Genomic DNA, 14,684 nt, shown 5'->3' with positions numbered 1-14,684 from the left:
GACTTTTTCCTTGGGTGGAGGTAGCTCTTATGAAGGGGCATAGTTTTAAAGTGAGTGGAGGTAGATATCAAGGAGACGTCAGAGGTAGGTTCTTTACTCCGAGAGTGGTCAAGACGTGGAATGCATTGCCAGAGAGGGTGGTGGAGTCGGCCTCATTAGGGGCATTTAAGTGGCAATTAGATAGGCATATGGATGATAGTATAAGGTAGGGGTAGATGTTAGGTAGACCTTAGGCTTAGGGTAAAAGTTCGGCACAACATCATGGGCCAAAGGGCCTGTGCTGTGCTGTACTGCTCTATGTTCTGTGTTCCCAATGTTGGCACTAGCCCTCAGACTTTTGCGGGGAAGACTTTGCCACATCAGGTAGGTTGAGTTTGCCACTGTCATTTGTCGTGCCTAGGTCAATGCCTAGATTTTTATTGGATACAAATTCCACAATCTACTGAGGTGAGATTTGAACCCCAGGAACCCAGAACATCACTCTTCGCTCTCTGCATTGCTATTTTAGTGACAAATCACTACATCGTTGGAGTGTCCATGGACAGCTTACTCCTTTTGCTCCTCTACAGCCGCACCATTAACAAATGTTTGTTATTCCATAACATCAGTCAGTTGTGAAGATATTCACTATTTAATGATTACTTGCAGACTGGTAAACAGTGACTGGAAAGGCCAGAGGATTGTGCTCTTTGGCATTTTGACAGGGGGACATCTCTGATTCACACTTTGATTAAACATTCCTTTTTGCCTTATCCCAGTTCTTCTGGCTTATTTCTGAAGGCCAGAGCTAACAGGCGACAGTGGGAAAATTTCTCGATGAATCACAGTCTCGACACTGATGACCCAGGTCACCAAATGCTGCTGATCTGTTATTCAGTCATTGGCAGCTCACAATTCAGATTGGTACAGTTTTCAAACAATCTCCGAACCACATAAATTTAAATTTTCTGTTTCGTATAAACAGTGCAGCAGTTAACTTACTTAGCCTAAGGAAATGCCTGAGTCTTACTTTTAAACATAAACATCCTTGATTAATTCAATTGTTCTGTTGTAAGAGATGCATCTTCAAGGGCAGGAGACCAAAGCAAATTTATATGACCACAGGAGCGAAAGTTGTGTATTACCTACAGCTGTGAAATAGATCAGAACTTTATCAGCACTCAGAACTGACAACGTTCATACACCCTCTGCTTTTGGTTTTAATTTAATAAACTATGATATTTTTTCTCATCACATTTAATTTTTCTCTCTCCTTATTTTCATCTTATTTTAATTGATCATTTCCTTGCCGCCAGAGTAAGACATTCTTCTCCTGAATCTGAATGCTTCGGACCCCACCAATACACACATCAACGTTTTGCCTTCCCTTCGAAAATTGTGATTCATTCCAGATCCTGCAAATTCCAAAGCATGGGATATCAATTCGTACCTCTTCCCCAAGAGATTAGGAGCTGCAGGATAAAGCTGGGCAGCTTCACAGTAAGACAGCTCTGCAGACTGATATTAATTGAGGGTGAATGTTCCTATTATTTTGGATCAACATGGAGGCAGATGTGATAGATGTTGACTGATACGCCATCCCAGCCACTGCGCAAAACTGACTGTTCATCCATCAATCAGCTCACCAAGACTAACAAGTCAGCAAATGTTGCTGACCTCTCGGTCTTAAAGTCTCCCAGTTCATTCTTAGTCCTCGGGAGATCCAATGGTGGAAGGGGAATATCAAAGGCAAGGGCAAGGGTAACTCCCAGAGTACAGAGACTTTGATTGGCCCCAGGTTGATATCAAACATAAAACAAGGAGAAACTTAAGAAATAATAAAGTAGTTCGTCGAGCATAAGGAGTGGGGGGAAACCAATGAATCAAACCTAAGTATTTATCATTTCGTAAAATATTAAGAGCAACATATCCTTCAGTCAAACAAATAAATGCAGCTCTAGCTAACGTGAGAGAACAAGATCAACATGGGACAAAAATCAATGAATTAATATTTGCAATCACTGCAAATCATTGGGGCTACACTACAGCTATTTAATTTATCCATTACCTGGCAGATCAAATAATTAGTTAAAATGTCAACTAAGTTCAACAAATACATAAAGCTGGCTGCACAATAGGAAACAGACACCAATGGTTAGTGGTCATTTTTCACATTCAAGGATGGCTCATAGCCGAGATCTCCCAAGGGTCAGTATTGGCACCGTTGCTTTTCCTGATATATTTTTAAGTTATCTAAATAGGATTATAAAATCATAGAATCCCTACAGTGTGGAAACAGGTCCTTTGGCCCAACAAATCCATGTTGAACCTCAGACCATCCCACCCAGACCCATTCCTCTAACCTAAACATCCCTGAACACCACGGGCAATTTAGCATGGCCAAGCCACCTAACCTGCACATCTTTGGAGCGTGGGAGCAAACCGGAGCACCTGGAAGAAACCCACACAGACATAGGGGGAATGTACAAGCTCCACACAGACAGTCGCCTGAGGGTGGAATTCAACCCGGGTCCCTGGTGCTGTGAGGCAGCACTGCTAACCACTGTGCTACCGTGCTGCCCCTCAGCTTATACAGTATACAGACTAGGAACAGACTCCTAGGCTCATCTCATCCATGCTGGTCAGATATCCTAAATTAATCTAGCACCATTTGCCAGCATAGGGCCCACATACCTCTAAACCCTTGCTATTCAAGTACCCATCCAGATGCCTTTTAAATGTTGCAAATGTACCAGACTCCACCACTTCCTCTGGCAGTTTGTTCCATAGATTCATCTCCCTCTGCATGAAAAAGTTGCCCCTTAGGTCTCTTTTAAATCTTTCTCCTCTTACCTTAAAACTATGCCCTCTAGTCATGGACTCCCTACCCCACCCTGAGGAAAAGACCTTGGCTATTCACCCTATCTATGTCCCTCATGATTTTATAAACCTTTATAAGGTAAAGGATAGTTGAGATCTTCAAAACTATTTTTTCAGCTTGGTGGTGTGAGAAGGTATATGAAGGTTACATTTCAATGAGGGAGAACCCGGAGAGACAACATAAAATATATGGTACAATTCTAACGAGGTTGCAAAAGCAGAGAGATCTGGATGCATGTATCCAAAAGCCATTAGAACTGGCAGGACAAGAAGAAAGAGCAATTATTAAAGCAGGCAGTATCCTGGTTTATTAACAAGAGCGCAGAGTTGAAGATCAAAGTGATTCTATTTAGTTTGTATATTGTGGATAGTTCTGGGCACCACACAGTCGGAAGAATGTGAATGCTTCAGAGAGAGCACTGAAGAGGTTTACAAAAATAGTTCCAGTGGTGGCAAACTTCAGCTATGAAGGGAAATTGGGGATGGGCACTTTCGTCCTTGGAGAGAAGAAGACAAGTAGTGAGAGGACTGGGCAGAGTTTATAGGAAGAAGCTGATCTTTCTCTTAAGATGATTGAGAATGAGAAGGCACAGATTTTAAGTGATACGCGAAAGAGAAGCCATGTAAAAGAATAAATAGTAACTCAGATCTGGAATGTACTGCCTGGAACTGTGTTGGAGGTAGGCTCAGCCAAGAGGGACATTCAATGATTATTTGAATAGAATTAATGTGCAGCGGTACAGGGAGAAGGGTGGAGATTAGCACCAAGTTTCAATGTTTACGTAGAGAGCTAGCATGGACATGACAGGCCAAATGGCCTCCTGCTGCTCTATTACAATTCTTTGAGTTTTAAACAATCATTCATTCATTCATTGATGAGGTGTGGAGATCACTGAATGAACCAGCATTTACTACCCATACCAAGATGCCCTTGAGAAGACGGCAGTGAGCTAGTTTCTTGAACTGTCACAGTCATTTGGTGTACGAACATCCATAATACCATGAGGGGAGCAGTTCCAATGACACTGAAGGAATGCCAACCTATTTCCAAGTCGGGATGGTCCGTGTCTTGGAGGGGAACTCGCAGGTGGTGGTATTCTAGACAGTAGTGGTCAGGGGCCTGAAAGGCAAACCAAGTATAAGACAAGGTTACAAAGTGTGGAGCTGGATGAACACAGCAGGCCAAGCAGCATCTCAGGAGCACAAAAGGTGACATTTCGGGCCTAGACCCTTCATCAGAGAGGGGGATGGGGAGAGGGTTCTGGAATAAATAGGGAGAGAGGGGGAGGCGGATCGAAGATGGAGAGAAAAGAAGATAGGTGGAGAGGAGAGTATAGGTGGGGAGGTAGGGAGGGGATAGGTCAGTCCAGGGAAGACGGACAGGTCAAGGAGGTAGGATGAGGTTAGTAGGTAGGAAATGGAGGTGCAGCTTGAGGTGGGAGGAGGGGGTAGGTGAGAGGAAGAACAGGTTAGGGAGGCGGGGGCTGGTTTTGGGATGCAGTGAGGGAAGGGGAGGTTTTATACGTGTTTGACATGACGGGCAATAACGTCCTGAAATGGTAGCACATTTGGCTATTGTAGAGTACTATGACCCCAGAAAGGTACATCTTTAGTGGACCCCCAAAACACAGTTGTGGTAACTATCAGCTCCGCTAGAAACTTCACCTCAAAGTTGTTGAATCAAGTCATATACAATATGGGGCATCAAAAAAGGGAGATTTACCTTGAAGTTCAAATCCCTAAAGAAGCCTTCTCTGACTAATGATCGATGATAGGAGGATGTATCTGTGCGTGAGGTTGGTCACAGAACTGGATGAGTCTCAGCCTTTGCCCTTATTTAACAGGTACAGGATTCTTGCTGTCTGTGTAGGTAGTTTGTAGATTCTGAGATGGTTGGTGGGGTAGCCCTTCCTTGTGGAGTTTATTAACTTACTCTGCTCTTGTGTCACAGTTGCTCCAATTGCATGCTTTCAAAATCAATTCATATCACTCTCCTAACCTTACGAAATCTTAACAACATGATGTACAGACTCTAACATATATGAGGGTAAAGCCTGCACGGTATATAACTAAATGACAATGACACTGTCACACAGGAAGCATTTCAAGTGAGGGTGTATAAAGAAATGTGGCAGAAATAGAGAACAGCGTAGTCAGAGGCTTCTTATATGGTTTCATTCATTTATTTATTTTGTATCTGAAAGCATGAGTTTGACAGACATAGCCAGGTATTTTACACGAGGTGCACTGAGCCTGGGCCTAACCCATCACTTATTTTATCAATCCTGGAACTATTTAATGGCCATTTAACCAGCCATTGGTTTGGGTCTGATCCCCCAGTTGGGGAAAAAGATCTGCCTCTGCACGGTAATGACCAAACAAATGGACAACAATTCTCTGGTCCCAGTTGCACCACAATAACCCTGCTCAGTGACAACCAGTCTGGGTGCTGTCAGGGCCACTCAGCTACTGACTGCATTACAGCCTTGGTTCAAACATGGACAAAAGAGCTGAATTCCACATTCAACCAAGCGTGGCATCAAGGAACCTGGTGATTGGAGGGTGCAAGGGAATCCTGCCGGTAATATGCTGGATGCAGCAGGAGGAAATCAGAGGCGAGTTAAGCAAAGGAGATTGAGGCCCCATTATGGCTAAGCACTCAAGAAAGACTGTTGAACCTTTAACTTTATTTTTTATTTTACTAGTTTATATTGCGGACTTTCGTGTTAACTATTACACTTTTTACTTATATTATGATGGTCTGTAATGTTTATTTTGTAAACTTTGTTTCTGTCTTTTACTAAATTGTACCTAAGTTTTTTGCACCTTTGTGCCTAAGATAGTACTGTGCGTGGTGACGTTATACACTTTCCACTGTGCTCCTGTATTTCTGTACTTGAGTAAACACGGCAATAAAATCTAAATCTAAATCTTTGCCTATTCAAATAACTTTAGATCCTCTTGGACACAATGTGCGGAAAACTAGTGTGATGGTACAGCTAGAAATTAGAAAAGCATTAGCATGCTGGAGGTTTTTCATGAATGGACAGTTGGAGTACAAGATTAAGGAGGCTTTGCTCTGAGGCAGAACTTTAGGGAGGTCACACCTGTCTTAATGTATACAGCATTGATTCCTTTACATAAGAAAGAATATATATTTGCCTTTGAGAAGTAAAACAAAGGTTTGTTAGATTGATTTCTGGGATGAGAGTGATATTAAATAACGTGTGTTTATACTGTCTGCAATTTAGAAGCATGACAAATTATCTCATTGATACCTATAAGGCTCAGAGGGTGAAAGGCAAGTTAGATGCCGAGAACATGATTCCTCTCAGGTGGAGAGTCTAGAACTAGGGCAGTCATTTTAGATGAGTCAGCCATTTAGCAATGAGAAAAGATTTCTTCATTCAAGCAGTTGTAAATCTTAGGAAATCTTTACCCAAAAGGGAACTCAATATCAATTGTTGAATATGTTCAAGGTTGGGATTGAGAGATTTTTGGTATCTTCAAGGAATTGAACAATGTTGTCTCTAAGCTGCAACCCTTGAGTTCCCAGTGCAGGCTGTGCACAATTTGGCCTCTTTCAGTTGGCACTTTTGTGGACATGAAAGAAATTGAAAAGGCCTGAGCATTAAACCAAATTCCTCTCCGGCTACATGACAACTACCATCAATCATTGTAAAAACACATCTTATTCACTAAGAGATAGTAGGAGCTGCGGATGCTGGAGAATCTGAGATAACAAAGTGTAGAGCTGGATGAACACAGCAGGCCAAGCAGCAACAGAGGAGCAGGAAAGCTGACGTTTCGGGTCTGGGTCCTTTCAGGGAATTGAACCCACTGTCTTTACCTGGTTTGGCCCACATGTGAGCCCAAAATGATATCAATGAGAGTCACTCTTAACAGCCCTCTCAAATGGCCTAGAAAGCCATGTAGTTCAAGGGTTGGCATCAAACTTTGACTTGATTTATTATGGTCAAATGTATCAAGGTACAATGAGGGGAACAGAACAGAGTGCAGGATACAGTGATACCGCTGCTGAGAAGGTGCAGAGAGAGATCAATATTCACATTAGAGAGGTCCATTCAAAAATCTGATAACAGCAGGGAAGAAGCTGTTCTTGAATCTGTTTGTACATGTATACGAACTTTTATATCTTCTGCCTGATGGAAGAGTGTGGAGGAGCTATAACCGGGGTGGGAGGATCCTTGATTTTGTTGGTTGCCCTCCCAAGGCAGCAGGAAGTATAGATGGTGTCAATGGATGGAAGGCTGGTTTGTGTGAATGGCCAGGCCGTATTCACCACTCTACAGTTTCTTTAGGTCTTGGGCACAGCAGTTGCCATACCACACTGTGATGCATCCAGACAGAATGCTTACTGTGGTGCATTTATAAAAAGTTGTAAGAGTCATTGTGGACGTGCTGAACTTCCTTAGCCTCCTGAGAAAGTACAGCCGTTGCTGTGCTTTCTTGATGGGAATGTCTGGGTGGGAAACAGGGACCCATACATCCCATGAAAGAATAAAATTAACCTCCAATCATTAAATTACAGTACATCAGTCAACTTAGTAATATCAGTAGTTCTGTAGGACGAACGTATTTCATTCCCTCTTCCATTGGTGAATACGTTGTAATTGTGTTCCTTCAAAGTAAAATAATTTAAATACTTCAAACAATCGTTTTCTAGTCAGTGACCTTCCGGCTGTTCTTTCCCCCTTTGCAATCTGCTGGGAGCCAGAGGGCCTAAACAGGGAGGGGCGCAGGAGTAGGCAGTGTTCCCAGAGGGGCAGGTTTGACTTCAAGATATTATAATTGGTCCCCGTTTGAGCTGAGCCAAAATCTCCAGACCGAGCCAGGAAGCTTTTAGAATCTGGCTGTAGGGAGAAGAAGACCATGGTTCTGTTTGTCTATCTGAGCGCTGTTGTTCCTCGGGTGGTTTTTATCTTGCACACCGTGTTAGCGGTTTGGAGAGTGACTTTAGTGAAGAATGATCCCATATACTGGCTGCTGTTGCTTTTGATCTTGCTCACGCTTGTTGAGATGATTGTCACTCTAACCGTTCGGAAAGGCAAAGATTACAGAGGGTAAGGGACACTCTTGAATAGCTGATCGATTTCCGTATATTTAAATTAAAAAAATTGAAACCGGTTAAATTGCGAAAAATAAGCCTTTTTTTGCTGAATTGTATATAAATCACTGTAACTCTACAAATCCCTGATGCAGTTTACTGTGACAGAATAACTCAGCGCAAACTGCAGTTCACGCTAAGATTGCTGTCCCAGGCTGAGGCTCCCTTGAGAGTCAAGCTCCTGCCAAAGTCAGCGCTTGACTTTGATGCTCATGTATTTATGTGACAGACAAGCCACACAAAAACCTCAGCGGCGGTTCCAACCTGGAGCTTCTTAAAACTGGCCACGCAAAATGTAATTTTTTTAAAAAAGGAAAATCTACCCGCCACCACCTCCCCCACTCCCATAACCTTTCACCAATTTAAAGCGCTGTATGTTAACGGCTGAGAGTAAGAAGCAGAGGAGTGTTTCCCAACATTGCACTTCTGAAAAATCCTGTTTCCTATCGACACGTTGCAACTGAGCGGGCGAGAAGCGTTTCAGTGAGGCGGCTGTGAGATGGCGATACATGAGGAGAACTGAGAACTGAGTTTCATAGACTTGAGTGTGTTCCCTGGAGTTCAGAAAGTTGGGCTGTAGGTTCTTTAAGAATACAAACGAATCAGTAGAGAAAACATGGAGAAACTATTTCCTCTGGCGGAGATTTGAGAACCAGAGGAAATCTTAGGTGGGCCACGCAGGTCAGGACTGAAATCTGGACAAATAAATTGTGCAAGTGTGGAACCCTCTCCCAAAAATGCAGTGCATGCTGCATCAAATAAAGTTCTCAAAACTGTAATGGACACATTTTTTCTTGTGGGTAAGAGGATATGAAATAAGGGCAAGCAAAATGGCTGCAATTAAATAGGCACTGGCTTGTTGGACCGAATGGCCTAAGCATTATCTTCCACTGGTTGTGTTCCTGCCTTGAGCTTTAACTGTTCATGCAAATCTTTCATCTCCAAATACAATGTTAATGATACAATCAAATTAGGTAAAATATGAGGTTAAAATGAGTACTTGAAATTTGTGGAGATGGAACTGGTTTTTGCCAGTATTGTGATACAGGGATTGTAATGAGTCAGCAGATGTCAATTTCATTCTCTCTGTGATTGGAAATGGCTAGCAGTGGGCAGGGTTAGTCATGGTATGGTGATGAAATTTAAGCGATGACTGGCTCAAAGGAATTGGATGAAACGATGGGTCCATTAAGGCAGCTTGAGGCTATAGTAATTTGGTAATAATGTATTCCAAAATTGCCAAAAGTAAAGTCAGGTTTTTTCTTTCAGCTGCAGCAGGAAGTTCCATTCTGTTGAAAGGATGTACCTACATCCCATAGTAAAACTATAACATTATTTTGAAAACACGAAGTGTCACTTATACAACTCTATGTGAAGTATATTTTGAAGGGCTGTTGCAGCTTGAGATGCATAATGACAGAATATTCATATAAGAAATAGATATATGGATGATAACACAAGTCAGGCTTAACTAGTTAAGCAACTGATAGGCCAAAGTTTTCCAATATGTTTCTCACCAGCATTGTGCGATATATTAGAAAACCAGATATAATGAACTGCATTTAGAATTTTTAAGTAGAAAATATAGTAATGATTACAATCATTGGGCATGTGATATCAATCCTTATATTTACACAGAATGTGAACTTGGATGTTTTTATTGATTAGCTGATAAATGTTAAGAGGAAAAACAATGTATATGTATTTTTTGATCATTGTGAGTGCTTTTTTTTGATTTCTGAACAGTGGGAGTTGTTTGTCAAGTAAATACACATTGTGATATATATTTAGCTGTAATCGGTAAATGTGTGTGAAGTGTTTTTCTTTACTAAAATGGATAAAATAGAGGAGACCACACCTCACATACTGTGTAACGTTTCAGTTTCCTCATTTAAAGAACGATGTAAATTGAGGTCATTCGTAGGTTTACTAAATTGAGACCTGGAATGAGTGGGTTGTTTCCATTGGAGTTTAGAAGTGTGAGGGGTGATTTGATTGAAAGATATAAGATCCTATGTAGGTTGGTTAATCCAGTTGACTGGATAGCTGATTTGCAATGCAGAATAATGGTTGCCAGCACAGGTTTAGTTCACATATTGGCTGAAGTCACCATGAAGATCCCACCTTGTCAACCTCATCCCTCGCCTGAGGCACAGGTTAAAGCATCACCAGTCATCTCTCTCCAGTGAGAGAATAGCCCTGTGCTCTACTGGGGCTAGGCTGACCTTGTCTTTATCTATAAGGTACTGAATTGTCTTGAAAAGGTGCATGTAAAGAGGATAACAGGATGGGGAACTTGGAGAGAGGAAATAGAGAATTGGGAGGAGAGGGAGTGGGGAATTAGGAGAGAGGGAGTGGGAAATTGGGAGCAGAGAGATTGGGGAATTGGGAGAGAGGGAATAGGGGAATTGGGAGAAATGGGGTGGGAAATTGGGAGCAGAGGGTGTGGGGAACTGGGAGAGAGGGAATAGGGAATTGAGAGGAGAAGGAGTGGGAAGCTGGGAGGGAGGAAGAGGGAAATTGGGAGAAACGGGGTGGGAAATGAGGAGTAGAGGGAGTAGGGAATTGGGAGAGAGGGAGTGGGGAATTGGGAGCAGAGGGTGTGGTGATTTGGATCCAGGGGAATGGGACATTGGAAGCAGACTCCACTAGATCCTCCCCCTAGGTAGTGAAGACAAAATTCAAATCTCTATCTGGTGATTGCTCCAAGTTACTGTACTGTTCCTATGGGTTAGAGTCTCTCTCTCTCTCTGGTCTCTGGAAACGAGAGAGCAGAATGTATTTAAGTTTTTAAAATGAAGCAAACACTCCCCACTCCGTTTCTCCCAATTTCCCTCTTCCTCCCTCCCGACTTCCCACTCCTCCTCTCAATTCCCTATTCCCTGTTTCCCGGTTCCCCACACCCTCTGCTCCCAATTTCTTTTTCAAAGAATACACAAGATGATAAGACAAAATCGTTTATAGCCTTCTTTTCATAACAATGGCCCTTTTCCCTCTTTAATTCCCAAAGTAGAAAGGCCTCAAATCTAAGAATGAAACAACTCTTTTTGAATGATGATGAAATAATGTATTTTTCCAGTTCCTGACAGACTATCTTAAGAGGATTTAACTGTTTCCTCTGTCCTTTCTCCCATTCAAAGCTGTTGAGAGGTTGACTGTTGAGGTTGCTAGATATTGTTGGGTCAGGGTTTTTTAAGAGCACGGGACTAGACAAATGGATGGAGTTAAACCACAGATACACCAAGATCTAAGTGAATGACAAAACAGGCTCAAGCTGCTGAATGGGCTTCTCCCTGTTCTAATGAGCAGCACTAACCTGGTGCTTCTGAAATTCCAAATTGCTCCCTTTCATAAGATTTTTTGATTACCCAATGATTTAAACAATCTGTTAAAATAAATTCTGAAAAGATTGATGGAGACTTTCTAGATTTGGAGCAGGCCCAGTACATGCAACAGATACCTTGGGATCAGACTCTGAGACCTTGCACCTTAGTGTCAGACTGTACCACAAACACATCCCATTATTGTGCTGTTTGCAGCATTTATATTGGATCCCTGGAAATCTGCGAGCTACTTCAGAGATGCCTTCACTACCCATGCTTCATCAAGGGAAATCTTTTCCAGTTGGGCATTCAGATGCCATCATCTGTAATAGGTAAAGCAGCTTTGGGATGCAGCAAGTTGAAGGAGTAGATATAGGGTGACAGGAATGTACAACTTATGGACTGTGCTGAGAATTACTGAGAGCCTGCTTCTCATGCAACTTATGTCATATTGTCATTAGGTACAATACTCTTGGAAGAAGAGTACAGCAAGAATTTCAATCATACACTATATTTGGAAGGAGTGCCTCACTGGTAAAGGTATATGTGAGAGTAAATGAAAAGATTGCCAATATGTAAAGGATAGATTGACAGTAAACAAAGTATGCAATCTTTAATCTTCTACCCCTCATGAAAGACCATAAGACTGTAAGATGTAAGAGTGGAATTTAAGCCATTCAGTCCATCAAGTCTGCTTTGCCATTCAACAAAATCATGGCTGACCTGATAATCTGCAACTCTCCTTTCCTGTCTTTTCCTCATAATGCTTGATTCCCTTACTGATTAAAAATCTGTCTATCTCGGCCAAATTGGTAAAGAGTCTTACTCTGCCAGATTCTTTGGGGTGTGATGACTTTTCAGGGATCCTAACTCTGGTAACCAGCCTATCCCCTCCTCTGCTTGTGATTTGTCACAATGAAATGCCAGACAGAGAAACCTATATCACATCCACCTCACCTCCATCTTGACAGTCAGCAAGCAAGGAGTTCACTTCTGTAGCGTGCAGTCACTTTCCTAAGGTTTTTTTATACTTTCAAATGTTGTTCCTTTTGAAGCAATTTTTGAGTGGAGATTCTTCTCTTCCCAGCAGTGGCAATGTGTGATAAACACTTCAGATTGTTTTGGGAGCTTTTACAACGACTAGGATGGTCTGAAACCTGTTACTATTATGTGTACAACTACACTGAGATTTCACCTGCTGGCTAGATTTGGGTAGGTGTCAGCATAAAAGTCAAAAAATGCTTGGGCAGTGTGGAATGATTATTGAACTGAGCCGAACACAGGCTCCTGGCATTTAGAGGAATCTGTTTAATGTTGACAATAAGCTCCTACACAGAAACATGTTTCAGGAATGTCTTGGTTGTCCATTCACATTGGTGACGATAACTTTGGGTTTTGACGATTTTAGAATCAAATTGGATCACTAATATACTTTACCTGTGCTTGGCCACCTACTTGATTTTCATTTGACTTATTATTGTCATATGTACTGAGATAGTGAGAAGTATTATTCTGCGTGCTAACCAGACAAAATCATGCCTTGCATATGTGAGGGCAACACGGTGGCACAGTGGTTAACACTGCTGCCTCACAGTGCCAGGGACCCAGATTCAATTCCACCTTTGGGCAGCTGTTCTCTCTGTGTCTGCATGGGTTTCCTCCAGGTGCTCCAGTTTCCTCCCACAGTCCAAAGATGTGGCTGTTAGATAGACTCGGTATGCAAAATTACCCACAATGTCCAGGGTTAGCTGGGTTAGCCATGGGAAAATGCAGGGCTAGAGGATATGGCAGGGGGTGGGTTTGAGTGGGATGTTCTTCAGAGGGTCAGTTTGAACTTGATAGGCTGAATGACCTGCTTCCACACTGTAGGGATTCTACAATCAGGGTAATAGTGCAGAATATAGTGTTGACAGAGCAGCTGTAATATATGAGAGGCTCACTCATAAGTCTAATAGCAAAGAAGAAACTGCTCTCAAATCTGTTGGTACATGTTTTCAAACATTTGTATTTTCTGCCTGATGGGAGAGGTGGAAAAGAGTATAACTGGGGTGGGAGAGGTCTTTGATTTATGTTGGCTGCTTTCCCGAGGCAACAGGAAATGTAGACGGAGTCAATGGAAGGAAGGCTGGTCCGTGAGATGGAGTGGGTTGTGTTCACAACTCCCGGCAGTTTCTTGTGGTCTTGGGCACAGCAGTTGCCGCACCAAGCTGTGATACATCTGGATCGGATGCTTTCTATTGTGCATCTATAAAAATTCGTAAGAGTCATTAAGGGCGTGCTGAATTTCCTTGGCCTCTTGAGGAAGTAGAGGTGTTGGTGTGCTTTTTTAACTGTAGCATCAATATGGATGGACCAGGATAGAACCTAAATGGTTTTATGGAAGAGAAATTGTACTTGATTAATTTATTATGTTCTTTGAGGGTGCAACAAAATGAGTAGTAGGTGTAATGTATTCAGACTTCAGAAAAACATACAATAAGTCGCTATGTAATTAGTTTCAACACAAAATAATCATGGTATTTGGGATAATATATAATAGGCAGATGATTAGTTAACAAACAGAAAACAGAGTTTTGAGATAAATGGTTGGCACCTTCCAATGAGTGGAATGCCACAATGATCAGTGTTAAGACTTCATCTATTTATGGTCTATATTAGTGATTTGGGTGAAGAGACAAAGAGTGTTACGGCTGAAGATATAAAGATGGGTAGGAAAGCAAGCTATGAGGAGTATGCAAAGAGGTATAATTAGGTTAAGTGAGAGGTCTAAAGTTTGGTAGATGAAGTATAATGGGGAAAAAGGTGTGGCTAAGCAGATTGTTATTTAAATGGATATAGACTAAAGAATATCATTGTACAGAGGGATGCAGGAGTCCTTGATTCACAAAGTGTTAATGTGAAGGTAGGGCAGGTAAATAGGAAGGCAAGTTGTAATGTCAGCTTCAATAAAAAGCAAATGTCTTTCTACAACTGTACATTGCGCTGGGGAGACCACATCTAGAGTTCTATATACAGTTTTGGTGTCCTTATCTCAGGATGGACACACTGAGGCTCATTAGGTTAATTCCTCAGCCAGTGAGGTATTGTCTTTTTCGGAAGGTTTGAGAAGGTTGAGCCTATAGGCACAGCAGTTTAGAAGAATGAAACTTGACTTGTTGTAACCCATAAGAGGGCATACAACGAGGTAACTGCTGCGAAGATATGTAAGGAATCCCCTAAGCAGTAGTGATCATAACACAATAGAACATAATATTCAATTTGAGAGTGTGAAACAACTTAAATAAAGGAAATAATAATGGAATGGGGTAGGCTTAGCTAAGGTGAACTGGGCAGATGGATTAGCAGGAAAGTCAGTAAGCAAGTAATACCAGATA

General features: G+C 41.9%; 1 protein-coding gene across 2 annotated transcripts in view; it reads left to right on the top strand.

The window, feature by feature from the left end:
- Positions 1 to 7,715: 7,715 nt before the first annotated feature.
- The window catches only part of LOC125461876 (transmembrane protein 26-like), a 29,043-nt gene continuing 22,074 nt past the window's right edge, over positions 7,716 to 14,684 (top strand). For both annotated transcript variants that reach the window (XM_048551173.2, XM_048551172.2), the window contains exon 1: positions 7,716 to 7,943. In XM_048551173.2, the coding sequence (XP_048407130.1) occupies positions 7,753 to 7,943 (191 nt within the window). In that variant the 5' untranslated portion in view covers positions 7,716 to 7,752. The remainder of the gene's footprint in view (positions 7,944 to 14,684) is intronic.

This window comes from Stegostoma tigrinum, chromosome 20 (genome assembly GCF_030684315.1).
Source record: "Stegostoma tigrinum isolate sSteTig4 chromosome 20, sSteTig4.hap1, whole genome shotgun sequence".
Lineage (NCBI taxonomy): Eukaryota > Metazoa > Chordata > Chondrichthyes > Orectolobiformes > Stegostomatidae > Stegostoma > Stegostoma tigrinum.
Note: the sequence above shows the minus strand (reverse complement) of the source record. Positions and strands in the feature narration are given on the sequence as shown.